The 23,156-nt window shown below is 41.1% G+C and overlaps 1 protein-coding gene across 3 annotated transcripts in view; it reads left to right on the forward strand.

Annotated features, from left to right (window-relative positions):
- The window catches only part of ALKBH8 (alkB homolog 8, tRNA methyltransferase), a 45,330-nt gene that overhangs the window by 15,073 nt on the left and 7,101 nt on the right, over positions 1–23,156 (forward strand). For all 3 annotated transcript variants that reach the window (XM_015852227.2, XM_032442176.1, XM_032442177.1), the window contains 3 exons: positions 14,293–14,399; positions 19,363–19,517; positions 20,270–20,535. In XM_015852227.2, coding sequence (XP_015707713.1) covers positions 14,293–14,399; positions 19,363–19,517; positions 20,270–20,535 — 528 coding nt within the window. The remainder of the gene's footprint in view (positions 1–14,292; positions 14,400–19,362; positions 19,518–20,269; positions 20,536–23,156) is intronic.

Here is a 23,156-nt window from a genome sequence, read left to right on the forward strand (position 1 = left end):
GTACAGAAAGGACATGGAGGTGCTGGAGCAGGTCCAAAGAAGTGTAGTAAGGCTTGTGAACGGCTTGGAAAATCAACCTTATGAGGAGAGGCTGAAGGAACTGGGGCTGTTTAGTCTGGGGAAAAGGAGGCTGAGGGGAGACCTTATCGCTCTCTTCCAGTATCTGAAAGGCGCTTACATTGAGAGCAGGGCAAGCCTCTTCTCACTGGTGACAAGTGACAGGATGAGGGGAAATGGCCTCAAGTTGTGCCAAGGTAAGTTTAGTTTTGATGTTAGGAAACACTTCTTTACAGAAAGGGCTGTGGAGCCACCAGGGAGGTGGTTGAGTCATCATCTCTGATGTATTTAAAAACTTGTTTGTATGTGGTGCTTAGGGACATGATTTAGCAGAGGGTTGTTAGTTAGGGTACTATGGTCAGGTTCTGGTTGGACTTGATGAACTTTAAAGTATTTCCAACCTGAATGATTCTATGATTTGGGGTTCCTGTCTACCCAGTTCTCCAGCCTGTCCAGGTACTTCTGAATAACAGCCCTGATATATTGGTCAGTTTTGTATTATCCTTAAACTTGCAGAGGGTCACTTTTTTCCATTGTCCAGATAATTAATGGAGGCATTAAACATTGATAAACACAATGTCAAGCCCAGGGTTACACCACTAGGGATGTCTTCTACTACCCTTTGTGTTGCTGCCATATTCAATGATACTTCCTTATATAAAACGCTGTAGAAATTCAGTCTTTTCCTGTGGAGTATGACTTTCTCCAGTAAGAAGGCACTTAATACTATTCTATTAGAGGGATCACTGCAAGCATAATTTCTTCCTGCACAGTTAATTTATGTTGAAGAAGGAATAGTTATTCACATGTAGAACATATAAATCTTAAAATATGGGAAATCTTGAGTAAGGCACAATTGTTCTCAGCTCTGTTTTTTTTTTTTTTCCCCTCCCTATCATATAAACTACAGCAAAGTTCTTATATAAAAGGAGGCAGAAATGTAGGTGTGAGATTGTTTCCCATCTTCTTCACTTGCAACAACTTTATCAAGTGGCTCAGTTTTATTCTAGTTGGTGCAATATGTCGTTTTAAGGAGCTTACAAGATGGATTAAACTTGATTTGTAAGAAAAAGTCTTGCTTTGGAATCCTTTCTAACTCATACAAACTGCTAAACAGTCTGAACAGAGCAGTGAGATGTGATACATCTTGCCCTGTGGTATTCCAGGGAAGGTGACAATGTCAGGACAGGTTCATCACTTCTTGTTTTGTTGGGTTTTTTTCCTCCTATTTCTTTGACTTTTATATTATGATATTGAATACAGTTTTCTTCAATTCAGATGTTGCCATAGTAGAAAAGAACGGCAATGGTGTAAAATCAGTTCAAAGTGATTTTGTTAAGTTTAACAGCAAAATGTGTCCTTTGGTTCAGGAGTTTGAACAGAGTGCTGCAAAACGGGTGATAGTCCTTTCTGTTAATAATATTCTGGGTTGATTTGATGTAGGTGTTATTTTCAGTGTCTCCATTTGGTGTCTCTAAAGGTACATAATTTTGCAGTATTTCATCTTAGGAGCCTGGCCAATTTTGCAGCTGGAAAAATCCTAGTGAAAGCCTGTGTCAAATTTCCTTTAGCAAACTGGCAGGAAGTGTTTGATCAACATTGAGATTTGTTTTTCCACTTTTCCTAATTTGCCATGCAACATACTGTCATGTAAGCATTGATTCATTAGATATTTGGAAATACAGAGGTAACGTTTCTATGATGAGCTAAGTGTTACTGTGAGATATACAACGCAGAAAGAAATTTTCCCTTCCTGGCAGCAGATCTTGCCCCCAATAAATATGATACGTCACAGTCCTGTCAGCTCTGTCTTGCTCCCTCAGAAATGACCGAGGGACACCCTCTGTCCCCACGCCATAATGTGAAATGCAGTCATAATCTTATCCAAAGATGTATTGTGTTGGTACCATGCTTTAATCCTGTTTTGTTTTCTCAATACCAATCCCTGATGTGGAAGTCCCAGGTTTGTCTATTTTCCCTTAGTGAATGAAGAAAAGCAGAAACTGCCTTACTCTGCTTCCATTCTGTGTGCTTCTCCTTGGTAAAGAGTTGGTATAAGGGCATAGAACTGCTCTGATGCCCTGTTGGGGCCCCTGGCCTAACTTCTGTGAAAAGGAAACCTCAGGGCCTTGAGTTGGACTTGTGGCTCAGGGTTACACAGTGAGGCTGAGTGTGTGGATTGTCCTTGACTTCTCTTCATCTGAACGTGTATTCATCATGCTGTAGCCTGCCCTTGATCTATAAAAAAAAGTCTGAGTTATCATATATTGGTTAACAAACAGGAATCTGTTCCTCTAGCAGCTAATAAGCTGCTTGAGAGATTTTATCAGAACCTTTAGAAAATGTGGATTGTATCCAGCTACTGACAGCAGCCATTTCACTTCTTGCATGAGCTCTAACCAGGTAGGCAGTGCTTGATGTTACTCTGTTAACTCTATACTCCCTGTTTCATATTGCTTATTTTGCTTCGCTGCTGATTCATTTACTTTAGATTTTCTTCGGTTTTATTTTAAAGCAAGACATAAAGCATTTTGCTTATTTAAGGAATTGCTCTGGTAGCGATTGTAAAACAAAGTTTTTCCTTTGTACATGCTAGCAGCATAATTGCAGTAGGTGAAATCATAACTGTAGCTCTCAATGCTTAGAATCAGATTGAGTTGGCAGAACCAGAATGTCTCTTAACCTGAATGGAAGACATTACTACTAATAATTAAAATCTAACACTCAGGTGGTTGTGGTGGGATTCCTGAAGCTCAATAGTGTGGTGTTTTTTTTTCATATCCATAAGATGGTTTTCTTGATCTATAATCTTACTACAGTTGTGGATTTCATTTCCTTCTGATGAAGAGCTGTCCCAGCAGTTTTTGTACCATTTAGTTGGCAACTCAGAGACTATTTTTATAATTCTATATCAAAGTCAGTTGTTTTTGCCACTTAAAGTGAATAAATCCGGCTTCATGGATGTTTTGCTGCTGCCTGTGTTTATATAAATATGTCTTGCATTTCTCTTCCTGTCTGCTCCGTACCACAGCATACTGTTATTTGAACTTGAATAAGATAAAAGAGCCATCAAAAGAAGGTGAGAGCCTGCAGCCCTTCTTGGGAGTTTTTACAATGGTCTTAATATGTTCAGGGATATGTGAATATTCATTCAGTAAATATACTATTCTGAATTTTCTGTTCTGGATATTGCCTCACCCTTTTCATTAAGTTCCTGTTCACGGGTATCCACACATGCTGATGTTTCCACCTGCTCAGTTACTTTAAGTAAGGCTCTTGAAAGCCCAGTTTTCATGTACTTTTTTCAGAGGAAGCCTGTGCTTAGCCCCTTAGCCCTGTGACATTGGTGTGGCTTCCTATTTTGGCTCAGGTAGCAACAGCAAGACATCCAGTGTGCAGCTAATGCAGACAAGCATTTGTTTCTTGAGTATTTAGGAATCTGCTTGACCTGGATTACACTGAGGTGGTACAGGAAGAGCATTCAGACAGAATTACTGCAAGAACAATGATCTTCTCATTATTTCTCTGCAAGCTGTATGATAGTCATTTGTAGAAACGAGAACAGCGTGGAGATGACTTGGGCCACATTAAAAGAATGAAACTGAAAGTAAGCGGTGAGAGAATCTTCACAGTATCACAGTCTCGTGTGGGTTGGAAGGGACCTTAGAGATCATCGAGTCCAACCCCCAGGATTCGAGCCTCCTGTGCTGCAGAGCGGCACTTCTACCACTTGCGCCACAGGGGGGATTTGAACCCGGGCCTCCGGTGTTGTAACGCGGCATTCCTACCACTGCGCCACCGGAGGCATCATCTTGCTTTTCTGTAGAGCTTTTCCTCACAGTGCAAGACCTACTCACTTAAAAATTAATTAAAATCCTGTGTCTGGCTGGAGGAGGAGCAGCCTCTCATATGGTCCATTATTTTGGTTGCTGGGAGAGGAAGGCAGACCCGCAGCTCCTCCTGGTTCCTACCACTCCGCTTTCTTCTTACCCACATGGTTGCTCTTTCTAGTATACTGCATTTTCTCTGAGTTATTGCTTTTGAGATGGGAATGTGGGAGGAACGTTCTTGTCCTGCTGTCCTCTGAGTAACAGCATCAGCATCTTGTCCAACATGAGTGTGAGAAAGGGAGAAACAAATGAAACTGCAGTTTGAATGAAATAATTTGAAAATGAAATCCACTCAGTGTTGCATGGAAAAATGCATAGCTATGCTACGAGAAACAACAAAATCCTGCTGTAATTGAAACATTTAGGAATGTTTGAAGTGTGCAACAGGGCTTGTGATTTTTGTCTGCAGTCCTAGTTGTTAAATAATGAAGGAAAACTTCTGTGTAGTTATTTCATCACCAGGTGTTTTAACACCTGTTGTCTCCCAGCTCCTTCCTTTTTTGTGGTGTGCTTATTTTGAATGCGGAGGCAGCATCGTTTCATTCCCCGTTCTCAGACATCTGACTGTTATGGTTTTACTGTGACGCACAGTTAGAGAGATGGAATTTTTCAATTGATTAAAATGGTGCTGCTAAAAAAAAACTGTCTTGTGATTCCACTGATTTTTCAGAGACTTCTCATTGATTTACATACCTTATAAAGCCTGAAGATAGCTAGAAATCTTAGGGGGGTGTGTGTGGAGGGGGGGGAGGGGGGTGGGGAATGGATTCGATTGCTACTCCTGATATTCTGTACAAACTAAAATCTATTTTTGTTCTTGCTTCACTCCTCCCATGTACCCTTTGCTATGATACAGGAACTAATCTGCAGTGGTGGGACAGATGAGTACCTGTGAGCCGGCTCAGGGGCACAAGGAGCTGGAAGGGAACAAAAGCAGGGCAGCTGATCTAACCTGGCCAAAGGGATATTCCATTCCACATAGCATCATGGGGGAAAAACTATAAAACTAAGGGGAGTTGGCTGAGGGGGTGCTGCTGCTTGGGAACTGTCTGGGTATTGGTCAGCAGGTGGTACAATTGCTTTGTACATCACTTATTTTGTAGCTATATATACATGTATTCTCATCCTTTTCTGTTTTAGTAAATAGCTTTATCTCAGTCTATGAGTTCTACCTTCATTTTTTTTCCCCCATTCTTTTCTCCATCCCACTGGGGGGGTGTAATGAATGAAAGGCTATGTGATGTTCAGCTGTCTGTTGAATTAAACTACAGTTTTGTATTATGATTTTTATTATCTTCAAGAGATTTATCAGTGATTCCTATACCTCATGTTATTTTCAGAAGATCAGTGCTTGGAAATGGAATCCTGGTGTTTGCCACAAATTAACAATGAACATACTGAACTCTAGGGCATTAAAAAGTCATTATCTTTAGCTGTTGCGTTCAGCAGTACTTCAGCACTGGAACTCAATGAAGAAAACTAATTTCATTAGCCAGTGATGTCATCGCTATTGTTGCAGGAGCCTATTTAAAGACTGCCAAGTTTCATGTAGAAATGGCAAGTAGTAATATCAATCACAAGTACTGCATAACCAAGGAAACAGACTTAACGTGTTAAACTCCTGCTGTGGTGTATTTATTGTCTCTCTTGGATACTGATAATATCAGAAAGCGTAGCAAATGGTGTCTGTAATCTGTCTGCCCTTATGCTCTCTTTACAAAGCTGAGCATCTTGTATAGCTGTGTTTAGCATTTCTTCAGCTATGTTTAGTATTTTGGGAGCGGTTTCTCTATTTTGGTGGTATTGACTCTGGAAATTTTCACTGAGGAATTAGCAATTTAGGACATTTGAAAGTGTGCTGCAACCAGAGCTACCAAACCTGATGATAACATTACTAGGAGAGTAGTTAGGTCCTGGAACAGGCTGCCCAGGGAGGTTGTGGATGCCCCGTCCTTGGAGGTGTTCAAGACCAGGTTGGACAGGGCTCTGGGCAACCTGATCTAGTAAAGGTGTATGTTTGGTGGCCCTGCCAGGCAGGGGGGTTGGAACTACATGATCCTTGAGGTCCCTTCCAACCCGAGTCATTCTGTGATTCTGTGATAACATACTTGGCAGAAAGATTCTGATTTAAGGCAGGGAGAGCTGTGCTTTTAGAGAGGCAGAAAGTGGGCAGTGCAGAGGGGATGCAGGAAAGCACTGACTATTTGCTGGCGCTGCAGGACAGTGTAGGAGTAAAGCAAGGTTGATGATGCAGCTGAAAGCAGGGACAACTGGAAGTTTCACAGCTCCTTGTGCTTTGTGGTGCTGTTGCTCCTCCTCCTTTGTAGCCTACATCTCTGTAGTGCATGCCCATGTTAGCTGTTATAGTAGATGCATGGCCAGATGCTGATGCCCTGCTAGAGCCCTTGTGTATAACTTTCAGCTGCATTATGTGAACACAATTGTTGAGCGGATGGAGAGTGTAAGAGGAAAAAAAGTCACTTGTGATGAAAATTAGCAGTGCTGTAATACCACCTATATGAAATGTGCTTTTCTTTGGATTATTTTACCTACTTTAAAATTGTGTATGTTTTAAATGTGTGGTACTTTTATATCATAATCACAGAATGGCTTGCGGATGGAAGGGACCTCAAATATGATCTAGTTCCAACTCTCCTGCCATGAGCAGAGTTGTCACCCACTAAATCGGGCACTGGATCAGGCTGACCAGGGCCCCATCCAACCTGGCCTTGAGCACCTCCAGGGAAGGGTTACCCACAGCTTAACTGGGCAGCTGTGTCAGTGTCTCAGCTGCCCTCTGAGAAGGAATTTCTCCTTAAAGCTATTCTAAATCTTCTGTCTTTTTGTCTAAAACCACTGCCCCTTGTCCCATTGCTAAACACCCTGGTATAATAATGTTCTGCTATCTTTCTTGTGGGCCTCCTTTAAGTACTGGAAGGCCACAATAACATTTCCTCAGAATCTTCTTCCTATCTTTTTTATGTAAGAAAACACAGCAATTGTGTGAATTTATAAAGCAAATTTTTGTTGTTGAATTATTTTAAAGGAACCATTCATTAACATGCTGTGTTTTGAATTATAGTTTATGACCCTACGAGACATCATTTGCCGTGAAGATGAGTTTCTATGCTTTTGTCTGCAGAATGATTTATGTATTATAATAATATACATATATATGTATTATTATATATGACTTGTTTATGTATTTAGGCCATTTTTGTGAATTCACGTCCAGATTTTGGTGCTTTAGTACATTTCGTTTCTGGACACCTTGTGGGACTGGCATCCAGCTGGTAGGGTGGCAGAACAGGGTGCTGCAGTGGGACCACACCTGGAGTGCCTGTATGTGATCTTGGTGGGGTTTTTGTCACTGGTGTGTGTGTGGGGGTAGCCCCATGGGCAGGAGAGCGATAAGGTCTGGGAGCCCATGCGGCCTCAGGGGTGCACCTAAGTGAACACAGTGGGAGAGTAGAGCTTTGGGGGATTAGTTATGAAGGCTATTTTGAAATGTTTGTATTTATTACTTCGTCACTTCGCCGTGGCTCAGTTGTTAAAGCGCCTGTCTAGTAAGCAGGAGATCCTGGGTTCGAAGCTTTCGGATCAGCCAATGAGCGGTGTGGAAGGAAGGGGGCGGGGCTATCGGCGTGGGGGCGGAGCTCCGCTGTAGCTCGCAGCCAATGGGCGGGGAAATGGCTGAGCCGTAAAGCGCCGGAGGTGTAGCGCAGTGGTAGAGCGCGCATGCAACGCAGATGCTTTGCATGTGAGAGGACCCGGGTTCGATCCCCGGCATCTCCATGGGGGGCGCGCATTGTTTTCTGTGCCCTGGTGGCTCAAGTGGTAGGAATGCCGCGTTGCAACACCAGGGCCTGGGGTTTGAATCCCCCCTTGTGGCGCAAGTGGTAGAAGTGCCGCTCTGCTACACAGAGGCTCGAATCCCGGGAGTTGGACTCGATGATCTCTAAGGTCCCTTCCAACCCGCACGAGACTATTACTATTACTATTAACATGTTGTAGGCCTCCAGTGGTGGTGTTTGACTGTTATTTTGGCACTACTGTTGACCAAAGTGTAGTAGCTTGCTGGTTGCTTCATATTTACATGTTAATAAATCAGGAAGTTAGTTTGATTCTGATTTAACTTAAACTTCAAGATTTGAACGTTTTTTTCTGTTACTGTCAAACTCAAATGATTGTGACACTTTCGTACCAGCTATTTTGTGCCATTTTAGAAATACACCTGAGTTCTTCCAATATGTTTCCAGAAGGTGGGGCAAATGTGTTATACTTATGTTACACATTAAGGAAACAAATCCTTAAATGATCAGGTGTTTTAGCCAAGGGTAGAAGGAGCATGCTTAGCCATATATGAAGGGTGTCACATGAATCCAAGCATTGAGCTACTAATTGTCCACCATACTGCATTGCTGGTTTGCTCCCTGCTCACTCTTTGATCAGCTAAGTCTTTACAAGACCTCGTCAAAGTATGGTTTTGGCTTTAGTTCATATGAGGACTGTCCATAAAAGGCAGAGTGGATACAACTAAGTTTGATCCCTGTCAGCTGGTGCACTTCACACCCTACTTTCTCTCACTTGTGCTGTCTCCTAGGGAAAATGTCACCTTCCCTTTTCTGTGCTATAAAATTCCAGCCTGGTGAGTTGTAACACAGTTCTCCTAATGCTTCAAACACTAAGCACTAAATAATGGTCGTATGTCAGGGCATAACTCTAAGCAGTGTGGATGTGAGACAGTGTGGTTCATTTAGTCTCTGTTCTCGGAATTGTCTCTAACTATCTTTTATTTAGAAATACAGGTGTGCACAAAATGTCTGAAGTTCAGCTCAGCAGGCATTCTCCAGTGGCAGTGTCTGGTGATGGGATAAAGCACAGAAGTTAATGGCATATTTCAGCTCTTCTAATCTGTGGCATAGTGGGTGAAAAACTTCCAATAACTTGTAGTTAGTGAACCTCAAGAGATCCATCCCTGTGTACAAAAGGAGAGTGGTATATATTCCAGCTAGCCGTGACAAGACCTGCAGAGTGATGGAATAGCCTGTATCCAACAGGAATTAGCGTGGAAATTGCATGTTTTCTTCTTCATGAGCACTGCTTGGATCTGTAATCAGAATACTGGCATCAGGAGAGCTTTGATCATGCAGTTAGTGGCACAAAATCATGAAACAGTTTGGATTGGAAAGGGCCATTAAAGATCATGTAGTTCAACCCTCCTGAGGTGCATTTCTTGCTAGACGAGGTTTCCATCCATCCCAACATCAAGTACTTCTAGGAAGTGGACATAGATAATAGCTAGGAGTGGTATTGGTATTCTGCTCAGTGGATACAATGTCCTTGTATTTATCAGGAAAGTTATTAGCAAGATAAGACCTCAGAGAGAAAATGAATGAAGTACTCTCCGTTTTTTGAAGTAATGGAGCTCTAGGATATGTATACTTAAAATTAAGAGGAAGAAATAATATAGATCGTAGAGTGGCTTGAATTGGAAGGGACCTTGAAGTCCGCCCTGTTCCAATCACCTGCCATGGGCTGGTTGCCACCCAACAGATCAGACCACCCAGGGCTCCATCCAACCTGGCCTTGAACACCTCCAGGAATGTGGAATCCACAGCTCTCTGGACAGCTGTGCCAGGCCCTCGTTGCCCTCTGAGTAAAGAATTTTCTCCTACTATCTTATCTAATTTTTCCCTATTCTAGTTTAAAACCTTCCTCCTTGTCCTACCACTATCAGACCATGTAGAAAGTTGGTCTCCTTCTTGATTATAAGATAATTCTAAGTACTTTGAAGTAACTAAACACAGAACAGCAAGATAGTAATGCATTACACGCATAGAAGATTGAATATGATTTTTTAAGAAAGAAATAATATATTAAATGTCTAAAGAGTAGTGCCTAAAGAGATAAGCAAGCTTAATGCCAGGTGTTATGCTTTGGCTTAGATCTGATGGATGAGGCCTGGTGCATGTGTTGGAGACTTTCGAAGTAAGCAGTACTGAAGTATTTCATCAAGTCATCGTTATTGTACTCATTATCTAGAATATGACTGGAGACCATGATATAGGATATAAATATCAGGTTATGTAAGATAAATACCCTAAAATACGGACTGTTTGGGAAAGTTAATCCATTCTCTTCCCCTCAAAGTTCAGAATACTCCTAAATTCCAAATTTTGGATGTTAATATAGTTTTTGCAATGAAAGGTGCTCTGAAGGATAATATTGAATGCCTCAGTTCCATGACAGTCAGCAACCCCTCAGCCTCACATGGAGCCCTACTGTTGTTCAAGCTCTGTGTGTGGACTTGAGGCCACACAGCTGCCTCTGCGGTAGGTATTCCTCAGCTGCTTTACATGTGCAGTAACTGCTATGTAGGCTGATAATGTGACTTTTCTCTCTGAAAAATGAGTAAATAATGTCAGAGACTTGAAATACATTCTGGATTGTACTTCTTTCAAGTCTACTTTTTCGAGTTTTAGAGTATGTTTCTTCTAAGGCAGTCTGTTATCATCAAATATAAACTGCATTAGTGATGAAGCTTAGAGAAACAGTACCTCAGCAGTGAAATCCTTATTGACATTGTCCTTATAGCTGCATTACATTATTTGTTGTGCTTTTGGATTATTACTTGATAGACCAGTCATACATATCCCTCCTGCACTTCCCTGATGTGCAGTGCTTCTGCAATGAAAGGCAGTGCAGACTAGTGCACACTTCTTATTCCCGCAGAAGTTAAGAAAATCACGCTTTCTTCTCTTACATTTTTATGCTGAATTCTATTCCATTTTTTGGCACTTAGCTGTATTTTATGCCAGGGGAGCAATGTTTATGATGCGGGTGTCGCTTTGCTTTGTTGTTCAGCCCCTCTTGAAAGCTGTTTGCTGTGTCACTTGCTCCCTTGTAAGAAGGCCTCATGACAAGATATTTAAATCTATAAGTAGGTATTGTTTGCTGTTTGTATTTCTTTCAAGTGTTTGGTGTATATATATATATATATAGAGAGAGAGAGAGAGAGAGAGAGAGACTTCTTCAGCAGTACAAAGGAAAAAGGTAAAAGTTATGTGAGATCAAAGCATCAGCTATTTTTATTTTTGAATCCTGGGTGATGCACTGTGAGCTGAGCTGGAAATTTGATCTTTATTGACTCTGCCACCTAAGAGAAAAGAGACAATAAGTTTTTAGGGAAAAAAAAAAGTAATTGGAAATAAGTGCTGTGGAGCAGAGCTGTCATGAAGCAGATTGATTCAGCAGTGGCAGTTGCTTTATTGATTGTGAATCCTTAGTAAATTAAAAAGCGGACTGAATGTGTTAATCTTTTATGTGTGTGTGACAGTGACAATTTAGGATGTTCTGCCCGAATAAAGATATAAGAGTGGGGGAATATTATCTACTTCAGTCAGTAACAGGCTTTTCAGAGATAAGAACAGTTCCTTACATACCCGTCTGGGTTAAATGTTCTCTACTGTACCACGGACAAAAAAAATAAAGAAGTACTTTTGCTCAGTTTTAAGCCTTTGGGTGCAGGTATTTTAGATAAAGAAATGAAACATTAATGTAGAAATCACGTTAGTTTTATTCAAATGTTCATAGTAGGTTCCTTAAATGTGATTATTTGTCTGAATTGCAGTGTCTAATTTGTTGTTAATAGGAAGCTGTGAATTTTAATACTGTCCAGCTAAGGATCTCTGTCTGCTTCATAACCAAAAGTCAGTTTTGAATTTGGATTTTTGATTCTTCCCATTCCTGCTAATTACTTAATGCCATTGCTCATTTGCAAGTAAATTAATCCTTTATTTATATTTTGTCCCCAAGTCATCGCTGCTTGTTAGAAGGGTGTCATTTGTTTAGAAGGGGAGCAGCCATGCAGTGTGAGATAAGAATACAAACTTTTCTTTTACAGAAAAGGAGCAGGGACAGAGCTGGACTCTGCTGATGAGGACTAGGCTTGCCAGATACTATGTACAGTATGTAACTTCCCGTTCTTCAACCTGAAATTCTGCATCAATAGAAATTCATTTCACCTATTTCTTGTTGGCTTATCATAGCCAATACTGAACCAAGAGAATGTACTATTTTCTTTTACTATCTGTTTTTCTGCGACTTCTACTTGAAAATTCAGTTGTGAGGGACTATAATAGTATTTTTTTGCATGTCATTTCCAACATGTTCTCTGTTACAGGACACACTGAACCTCTGCTGGTTTAGATGCACAGTAGAATGCAGAGGCACTGTGGGAGCTTTACAGCTGGTAGGGAAGAGAAATTGGAGGAAATGAGCATCACAGAGTTGGAAGAAATATTTTCTGCTTCTTTAAGCAGAGTCTCCCACTTGGCATGTGGAGATATTGAAGGAGGAGAGCAAGGTTTCCTCCCAGTACTTGGAGAGACATTAGAACTGGAAGTGTAGAAGACCTCACAGAACTGGGAATCAGCTCCTAGAGGAAGTATAATTTCTGAATGTTACCTGCAAGAACTGGGCTTTGTTGCTGCTGTTGACCTAGAAGGAGGAACAGAGGGCCTCCAGGAAGGAATTTGGACTGTCTCATTATCAGTTTGTGCTTCCCTGTTTCTGAAGAACTCAGTCTCTTACCTCTCACGCCCAGCCCTCAACAGCAGTGGGACAGGAGGCAGAAGAGCCTCACATATCATCATTTCATGAATTTTATCCAGCCACTTTGCTCATCAGTTTGTTTTTTTTTTTTCCTATCTTACTTTTGCTTTACTTGCTATTCTAGTTTAGTCATCCACTGGTTTCTTTACCTTGCCAGATAGCTGCTGCTTCTTACGGAGGCTCGTGCTTAGCCATGCTTTGTGTCATGGGTTCCTCATCAGATCTGTTTAGCCACTGTTTTTTCTCCTTCCTCATCTTATGCTCTTTTGAGGATGCCTGGAAGAAATTACAACGTGCATAGAAAGGAATATATTAGGAAGTGGCTGCCTTTTATTTATTGATGTTGCAATTTAAGTTTTACATAATCGTTAATTGGATGGAGCTCATGGGTAGGCTGCATTCCTGTTCTCCCCTATAGCTCTTCCATTTTGTGTCCCACTGTTTGACACGTTCATTTCCTTCCTTAAATTTAGGCAGATCAACAAGAGTAAAAGCTCTTGCTGTAAGGTAGATGGTACAACAGCATTGTTTTTGTGCTGAATTAATGATCATTGCACCATTGTTTTCTGTGTTAAATGCATCTGTATGCAGAAGCAGCACAACTTAATTTGTTTCAATCTGGTAAAGGTAGTAAGTCTGCTTTTAAATTACGTACTTAGCAAGTAGGTTGCAGTCAGATGCTGCCACTTCCATGGTGCTTGTTTTCCAGTGTAGTTGGAACCACCACAACTTAAATGGTTTTTGACCACTTTGCTTTCTTTCCTTTTTTCTTGCTATGTCTTCCTTCAGCCATTTGGCTTTCTTAAAGAGTCTGATCCTTATTTTCGACAGAAAGAATTTTTCTTGTTTGGGAGATGTAAAAGGATAACATTAGTAGCCCAAGCAGAAGCAAAATATAGCACTGCCATCTGGGCTGTGAAATTGAATTGAAGCTGAGAGCATTACCTCAGTATATTGCTGCAGTTCGAGGCCAGGTGGCAAATGAGAAAAGGCTGCTCTGGTAGTTGGCATGTTAGTCAGGATCTTGGGAGGCTCCTTGTGCTGCAAACCTCTAAGAATCTGGGCAGGTTAGAAATGATTTCTCTCTCCTAGTACTGTTTATTGAAATGTTATGCATCTACTCTGAGTTAACTATCTCAGCTCACTCTTCTGTGAATGGATAAGCATTTCATCCCACATCACTTAACTGTGTCACAGACTAGGATGAATCACCCTGTGGAGATGCTTGTCTCTCTGTGTAAACCTCACAAAAAGGCAGTAGTTGAGTGCCTAAGCCCAGATGTCTAACTAGGAGCTGCTTGAGTTATAATAAATGATCCCTATTTACATAGTTGCATTTAGTTGAGAGATCATCATCCCTTCCTATATCACAGGTACATGGATTTAACAGTGCTCCCATGTTCTTTTGAAGAAAACTATTACTGCAAAAATAAAATGAACCAGTTTAGTATTTTAATTATTTATAATATTAAAAATGCGTGTATATGTATTAATGCGTTTATATATACAGGTTTTGTGGTTGTCTCAGATTTTTGAACACTGCTGAAAGGAAGAGATCTTAAGAATGCATGATAGAGACATAAGGGCTTTTGCTTCCCTAGGAAATACACAGCCGTTTTATGGCATTATCTTGATTAACACACAGAGGTAGGACGTGAGAATGCCTTGCTAATATGTGATGCTCTGTAAGTCATGCTCATTGGTGGTTGGTATTTTTTTTTCTTTTTAGATTGTGATGGATTTCAAACACCCTGATGGCCAGACAGTGGCAGTTCTGCTGCCTCGATGCAGCTTATTGGTGATGACTGGTGAATCCAGATACTTGTGGACACATGGGTATGTGTAAGAGCTTCTGTCTACTCATAATGAATGAGAATATATGTTATTTATTTGCTTTGTCAACAGTTTTCTGTGTTGAAAATGACTCTGGAAGAAATCAATGAGGTTTTGAGATAATTAGACAAATTCCCTCCTCGTCCAGATGCTGCTCAGATTGCATAGGAAAACTGGAGACTTTAGGAAGCTGGTTGTCAGTTCCTGAGCTGCAGCTCTTACAAGTTGTTTCACACAGAAGTCCCTTTCACTTTTCAGTGTGAAAGTCCTCTAAGGTGGCAAGGAGTTGATTGTACTGGAATTAGCTTCATTTCTTTTTCCCCCTTTCAGCCCACAGTTTTTCCCGTTGTATCACATATGCCAAAGCCTTTGAAGAAGGGTTGGTTTAGGAGGGTGACTTCCCCTGTATAGAAGGCTTTAGTGTCACAAAGGGGAGTGAGTCTTCCTGGGCTTCTTCCTGTTGCTTTAGCACCATGTCAACTACTGATAAGGCTGCTTTGTAGTGAAACAGATTTGGGATCCTGGGAAAGAGATTTCTTGAAATGTGTCTTGAGGCTTTGCTTATTGTACAGTCTAAATAAGATTCTTGAATCGTGCACCACAGGGAAGTACTTACAATAGGAATGCTAAAGTCAAAAAGGCTAAGAACTTGGCAAGGTTTGAGTGACAGTAGTTTACTTCAGAAGAATATGTAAACCTTCCTATTGCACAGAAATGCCCATGGTAAATGTTTCTTCCTTTGTTCAATCCAAGGAGGATCACTGGTTACAGCAGGAAATGGGAGAGACTAATTACATCTTATACATTAATGACCAAATCCTTTTATTGGCAAATCTTCTGCCTTCTAGTTCTACTGGTTATTTTTTATAGTGAAGAAGAGTGAATGTGAACTCCCCAATGGCCTGTATATTGTTCATTTTTGTAGAGCACTTACACCACCTGTGTAGTTGCTCATTAAATCATTGTAAAAAGCAGCTGGGTATTCCTGATTTGCATCATTCCGGGCAATGAAGTCCTTTGTTTTTCAGTATACAAGACTAGAGATGGAGCTCAGCATTATAAGCTTCTTACTCAATTCTGTCAAATACTGTCTGCCTTTTCTGGAAGGGTTATCGACAACTCTGAGAATAGTGTTCAGTTTTTACATAAGTGACATTGCTGGCCTGGAATGGTGCAGGGGAGCAATCAGGTTGACTCTAGCTGTGACCTGTCCCATTGGCCCAGGCCATTTTGTGGGGCAGGCTGAGGCCACATGGGGACGTCAGCCAGGGGTTCAGTCCTGGATCAACAGGACTATGGCCATGCACAGACAGCTGTGACACATCTGGGCTGTGGCTTGGGCATGGTGCAGCAGGTCAGCCTCTACTTAAAAGCAGCTCCTGAGGGAAGAGGGATAGCCCTGGTTGAGGCCTCTGGTTTGCTTCACAAGAGCTTTCTCCAGGACCAGTAGCTCTGCTGTTCCCAAGCTGGCCATGCACCCCGACAGCCAAACCTGTGGGAGTGGGACAGATAATGCACACGTTCCACTTGCAGTGACTGCCAACCTATGCGGTTTGGGGTGGATACCTGCCTGTTAAGAACTAGACTGAGATCAGTACTTAATTCACTTTTACCTTCAATGATGATTGTGTTTTGAAAACCAAGGATGCAAGCTATGTTTGTAATGAAGATCTCAAGTCTTCCTACCCATGTATTCCCATCCCCTCTGCTTGTTTGCTTTTCCTAAAAATAGCTTTTCTGTATGGGAAATGTGTTTAGAAGCAGTAGTTGGTCAATGTACTCAACTACTGTAAATTAGTATTGGAATCTCAGTATTTCAGAGTAGGAAATACTTATTTGTTTTCCTTTTATCTTTTTTCTGATTATATTCTTTACCTCTTAAGCACCTGTTATTGCAACATCAGGTATTCCTCAAATCACATCTTCACTGTTGTACCTTGTTGGTAGATGGACATCTTCTGTAGCTAAGGAGAACAGAGATAACAGTAGGATTGCAGAGCTTGCCAGTAAAGAGCAACTTTCTTTATGTTAGCGAAACATGCCATTTCAATAAGTAAGAGTGGTCAACCAGCAAGGAATTATAGTTAATTGACTTGCATCAGAATGGTTTTAAGATCATTTGTGATGTCTTTTTTTTCTGTTCCTCACATGTCAAATTAAAGAGCAGAAGGTTCATTTTTGGGGTAATTCTGGAAATGCTTTAGTTGTATATTTTTGGATACAAAAAGGATTAGGGGCTTCATTTTATCCCTGTTAACCAAGTATGAAAATCATTTTCATTCTATCCTTTCTGATAGCGTGTATCTGAAGGAAACATAAGGTTAAGAAATCATTGAGTCAACCAAAGGATATGTGCTTTTTATGTCTCATAGGTGAAAATAAAACTATGATTTCATAGTTGATGAGTTTTATTTTTGGATGGAAAAACACTGTTCCTAATGCTGTAACAATAAGACCAAGATGATGGGCAGCGTTTTGTTTTTGACGCTGAGATACACTAGAACACTAGATAAAAGGCTGAGCTTTCATGTGGCATGGACAAAAGGAGAATCACATGGGTTGAAAGTATGGAACCTGGAAAAAGGCTGTGTCTGAAAACATTAGTGCCCAGCACGCACAGCCTATTGCTGCAAGTACAAATATGCTTTACATAAACAGTAAAGCCAATGAAAAAATCTGCAAACTTTGGGCTTGAAGTTCAGATGTCAACGGAAACTTGACCGTACTTAACTGATTATTTAATCATTGTTTCATTAGCTGGGTAGGGCAGTTCTTTATTAGACCCCCATAGCTGCCTTAAGGCAATTTTTATACCTGAGGCTGCGCTGTCTTCTTTGTACAAGATCTACACAGACAATGAATGTGCTGCTTTATGACCTTCAAACAGGAGGGACCCACAGTCTTTCTCTATGGTTGGATTGAAGACCAACTTCTCTGACATAAGGGATGACAAATAACAAGTACTGGCATGGCTGCCTTCTTATCATTCAGATCATTCTTTTGCTTGGTTAAGTACAGGCACTGCTCTGCAGTTTTGTGTAACCTGCAGAAAAGTTTCAGTATGAATAAGGATTGTGACTGATGGCTCTGCTTTATTAAAAGATGTAAGAGACTTTTTTTTTCCTCCCCCTTTACCTCAACCTATGAGGGTTAGAATCATAGAATCTTTTTTTACAGGTTAAGCTCAGCTAACTAATATAGAAGTCACTTTTATATTGAGAGTTTGTCCTGCTGGGAATCAAGTACTTTGAAGTCAGCAGCTCTGAAGAGGCTTCACTGGGACGACTATTCCTTAGAGATGGCTTTTTTTTTTCTTGAGGAAATTTCTGCATTAGACTGCTTGAAAACTGAGCTCAGGAAGTGTTTTAGTGTGACAATAACAGCTTTGAAGTGCTGAACTATTTCCCTGAAGAGTTTCTATTTTGTTCCAAGAGTGTCTACTTTGTCCCATGTACGAGTGATAGGAAACCACATGTGGGTGCAGCTCTATCTCTTCTCTTGTACTGAGTTTCCTGTTTTATTTGCACATTTTGCTCATCAAGTTTGTGAGAGATCCACAGAATCACCGAATCATCGAGGTTGGAAAAAAGACCTACAAGATCACCCAGTCCAACCATCCACCCATCACCAACAGTTTTCACTAAACCACGTCCCTCAACACCTCCAGGGCTGGTGACTCCACCACCTCCCTGGGTGGCCCATTCTACTGCCTGACCACTCTTTCAAAGGAGTAGCATTTCCTAACATCCAGCCTGAACCTCCCCTGGCACAGCTTGAAGCCATTCCCTCTAGTTCTATCATCAGTTACATGAGAGAAGAGGCTGACCCTCAGCTCACAGCAACCTCCCTTCAGGTGGTTATGAGAGCAATAAGGTCTCCCCTGAGTCTCCTCTTCTCCAGGCTGAACAATCCCAGCTCTTTCAGCCGTTCATTATAAGGCCTGTGCTCTATCCCCCACCAGCTTTGTTGCCCTTCTTTGAGCATGCAACAGGGCCTCAGTGTCTTTCTTGCAGTGAGGGGCCCTAACCTGGACACAGTACTCGAGCTGCAGCCTCACCAGAGCTGAGTACAGGGGGACAATCACTTCCCTGTTCCTGCTGGTAACACTGTTTCTGATGCAAGCCAGGATGCTGTTGGCCTTCTTGGCCACCCGGGCACACTGTCGGCTCATGTTCAGCCGAGCATCAATCAGTACCACCAGGTCCGTTTCCTCAACACAGTCCTCCAGCCACTCCACCCCAAGCTTATAGTGCTGCCTGGGGTTGTTGTGGCCAAAGTGCAGAACCCAGCATTTGGTCTTGTTGAACCTCATCTCATTGGCTTCAGCCCAGCTGTCCAGCCTGTCCAGGTCCCTCTGAAGGGTCTCCCTACCCCCAGGCAGATCCACACTCCCAGCCAACTTGGTGTCATCTACAAACTTATTGAGGGTGCACTCAGTGCCCTCATCCAGATCATCAGTAAAGATACTGAAGAGCATTTTTGCAGATCTGTGATGTGCTCCAGTCTTTGTATCTTCTCTAGTCAATAAACAGAAAAGCAATTGTGTTGTAAAGCAGAGTTAATTGAAGAGACTTGCTTGTAAGAAAAAACTTCGATCTGCAAGTTTAGAGCTAGTCAATACTCTTAAATCTGTAGCCACCATTTTTAGTAACGTATTTTTTCTTTAAGAAGTGTATTTCAGATAAAATCCTAATGAAATAATCACACTTACCAAGGGAAAGAAAGGAAGAGAAAGAAAATGTAATTCCTTTCAATTAAATAACACGTTAATTAACATCATTAGTTTATGTGTCAGTAGCTCTTTTCTTTAAAACATAACCTGGAAGCAGAAGCAGTAGTACATTAAATAGTGTGTTGTAATCACACTTGTCAGTGTCTAAGAATTGCCTTCTTATGAAGATGAATGGTTGTTTTTTTTTCTGATGCAAATTAAATTAATCTTTGATTTTATGTTATTTTGTTTTAGGATTACACCCAGAAAATATGACGTCATTCAAGCATCTGAACTTGGACAGAAGGTTGGAACAATCACTGCTGATGTTAGAGATTTAACACTAAAACGAAGGGAAACAAGGGCGTCGTTTACATTTAGGAAAGTGAAGAGAAGCTCTTGTAACTGCAGTAAGTGTCTTGAGGTGCATTTCTGGTCAAAATGGTTATTTCTGTATCATTGGTGTGCAAGCATTTTTTGAGCAAAGTAGTTTGCCATTTTAGTTAGTTTTGGCAGTCCTAGTAGCTATTTGTAAACGGTTCATGGTTCACTGTACTGTATGGCTTGAATTGATAGCATCCACGCGGCTGCTGGAGTTTCTCAGGGTAGCAAGACGTTTGTGTAACGCCTGAGTCAGGCAATTAATCTGGAATCTTGGATTTTACTGGCACCTCAAGTGCTGGAATAATCAACTATAGTAGAAGTAGAACTATTCTTTGGGTTCTCATCAATTCTGGTGATTTTTCCCTGGAAGAGAACTACAGTTTTGTGAAGATGAGTGTGTGAGGGAAGGAAAAGCAATCAGATCTGCAGTAATAGAGGTACTGCTTATCTGCAGTGATAGAACCTTAGGACAGGTGATAGTTGATAGATGGCTCAGTAGTTGTGTGGAAATGAAAGCCATTTGTGTCCTGAGAATGGACCTGTCCCAATCACTTATAGACAGCCTCCAGTACATGTAGTAAGATTGATTGTTATATAATCATCAAATACATCTGCAGTTTGATCCACGTTTCAGTTTTTGAAAGGTGAAGAAGGGAATTAAGCATTTGTTGCATTTCAGTATTTTACTTTTTGCTTTCTTTTGCTTAAAATCTTTATTCAGAATAGAATGACTTCGCTAACATTATTTTCTTGTTTGTGTATCTGTTGCTGCATCTAGTTTACCCATCTGTCTGTGACAGCCAGAAAGGACAGCAAAGACGAGCAGAACCATCATTTCCTCACAGTGAGTTGCAGGCCTCAGAGCTGGAGCAGGAATATGTACACAAGGTGTATGAAGAGATTGCCATGCACTTCAGCAGTACCAGGCACAGCCCATGGCCCCGAGTTGTAGAGTTTCTCAAGTCGCTGCCTGAAGGGTCAATAGTTGCTGATGTTGGTTGCGGTAACGGGAAATATCTAGGCATCAACAAGGATTTGTACATGGTAAGTAGTAGCTACTGTCATTTGTTTTCAGCAGTACCAGTTCTTATTGTGTCTCACAGTTGTGGGATGTTGGAGCTTCTGTTGTGGGAAAAGGGCCAAGAGCAGGAAGCTGTTGCCTGATCGAAGGTGAGTTAACAGTTATGTTAGGCTTCCACATTGATTTGCTGTGTGTGGTAACCTTTTTCTCAAAGCCGTTTTTGCTTTGCAAGTCAGATTATATTAATAGAAAAAGTAGTAATGGGTGCAGTGGATGGAATAATTGTAAGGGATCCTTTTGGCTTTTTTGCTGGTGTTGCAGAGTAAGGTTCTTAAAAAGGAAAAGAGTGGGGCAGTTTGGGGTTTTCCAACAAGTGTGTAATTTGGCTGGTGGGTGGGAAATATACAGGTTGCTGAAATCACCATGGGCAGTGCTGCTTTGTACACATTCTCTTCAGTTCCATTTGGCCCGGTGGCATGGCTTATTTGTGAACAACAGTGTCTGGCTTCCCCACCTGGATCTGTGCATAGGCCACATAAATATGCCAATGAAATTCCTGCTGGAATCTCTACTTCAGCTCAGATTTCGAACTTTTCTCACTCCTTTTCCTCACTTTTCCAGAGTCCTGATGTCATTCTTCATGTGTTATCATCACCTTTCCTGTCTCACAGTCTGTTGACTTCGCCCACTTTTACTTACCTCCCTTCCAGTAATGGGGACACGAAGGACACACAAATACAAAGAAAATATATATATATATATGCATATACATATATAAATGTATATAAACAAATGTGTATTTATTTATTTATTTATTTATTGCAAATATTTCAGAGCCTTTTTTGCAACATCGAAGTTTTTATTCTTTTTGCCCGAAGTAAATATCGGAGAGGTGTGTGTTGTGCTCTCGCCTGTTCCAGAATTGTGATTCTTTTGTGTCTGTACTATGAAGCACTTAGAATTTTTCAAGCCTGATGGATCTCTTGTAAGTCAAAGCATTCATTATTAATAATAAAAGTCAGACCTGTTTGTCTGTTACATCAGAGAAACAAGTTTCTATCCTGCTATTTTTATACGGCTATAAAGCATAAGTTGTTATTTACAGCCCTGTCCGTGTTTGTAGTACATCAATTTCCATTACTCCATTATAAGCTAGGAAAAAATCTACTGATTTATAAGTAGACATGTTTGTGCCTGGCTGCTGTAGGCTGAAAATAATTATGTTTAATACATTTCAGTCTTTCACTCCTGACTGCAAGAAAAATCAGTAAACTTAACTAGAGAAGAAAAAACTTTTCCAGGGCTTTATGTAGGTCATTTAGTCCTCAAATTAATTTGGTAAATTGCTGTTGTATCGGCCTGTGGTGGGCTTTTGTTGTGAAATCTCTTCAAGATGCTGTATTCAGAAATTCTCAGGACCTGCGTGTTCTCTGTAGCCCACAGTTAATCAAGGGTAAGGTGCGTATCCTGGCAGTTAAAGGAGTGCCAGCCCTTCCCTTTAGTTACTGCGGGAGTTAACTAGTTTCTTGTGTACCTGCAGGAATCTGAAGTGTGAAAAGAGAGGAGGCTTTTAAAGGTGACTTTGAAACAGTTGAAAATCAGAATCTGGAAACTTTCTTTCTGTTGTTCCTTTGCTGTGGGCTGGGTGTGGAGTTGAGGATGAGGAGATACAGAGTATACTTTATGTATTAGATGCATTACTGAGCTAAGGCCTTTATGAACAGGGAGTCAGTTTCCCCCCACATTTTCTCCTCTTGACTTGGGGCATAAAAGTCAGGCAGAAGCTTACTGAGTTTCAGCCTTTCCTTCACAGCACTGCTGTGGCTTGCTTAGTTTTGGTGCTTGGTGCATGGGAGCCTGAGCCCTGTTAGCAAAGAGGCAAAAAGCAATGGTGTGAAATAAGAGTTATGAAATAAGTGTTTGGGGAGAGCTCTGTTAGCACAGCCATGTAGCTTGCTGTGTTTTGACTCAGAAATATTGAAAACTAGGTAGAGGGACCCAAGAGCAAGTAATGTGCTACAGAAGTTAGTCTGTGTTTATAGATAGCATTCAAGGTGTAGCTGTAATGGTGGGTCAAAGTTAAGGTACCTCCTTATGTTATAATCTCCATACTCTCTCTGAAAATATCTCCACTGTGCCCCGTACTGTCATATTTACTTCAGGTTCTTTAGATGAGATGTGATGAATACAGTTACGTTCAGTGAAAATGACAGTTCTGTAATGGCTGCATTATTGTGACACAGTCAAGGGATGGCAATTTATTGACAACAGAAAGTGAGATTAAGAACGTCCAAGAGTGATAGAATCCATGTCTGATGTAGTTAGGGAAAGACTGGAGAAAGAGTCTGAGTCCAGTTATCTCAGATTACTTTTCTTCTCTGTCACTCCCAGCTTTTTTAACTGTTGAAAAGAGTACCAAAGAGAAATGTCTGCGGGGTTATGTGGTTGGTTGGATGGGGCTTTTTATGCAGTCCCCTCCCCATCCGACTTCATTTAGAGGAATCACTTTGACAGTTTGTATTTCAGTATTATCAAGCTCAACATCCATATCTATAAACAGGGCTTTTATTCTATAGAATGCAGTATTTCAGCCTTTCCCACACATAAGCACCACAAGGGTTTCATTCCAGAGCCTGTTGACATC

Source organism: Coturnix japonica, chromosome 1 (genome assembly GCF_001577835.2).
Source record: "Coturnix japonica isolate 7356 chromosome 1, Coturnix japonica 2.1, whole genome shotgun sequence".
In the NCBI taxonomy this organism is placed as follows: domain Eukaryota; kingdom Metazoa; phylum Chordata; class Aves; order Galliformes; family Phasianidae; genus Coturnix; species Coturnix japonica.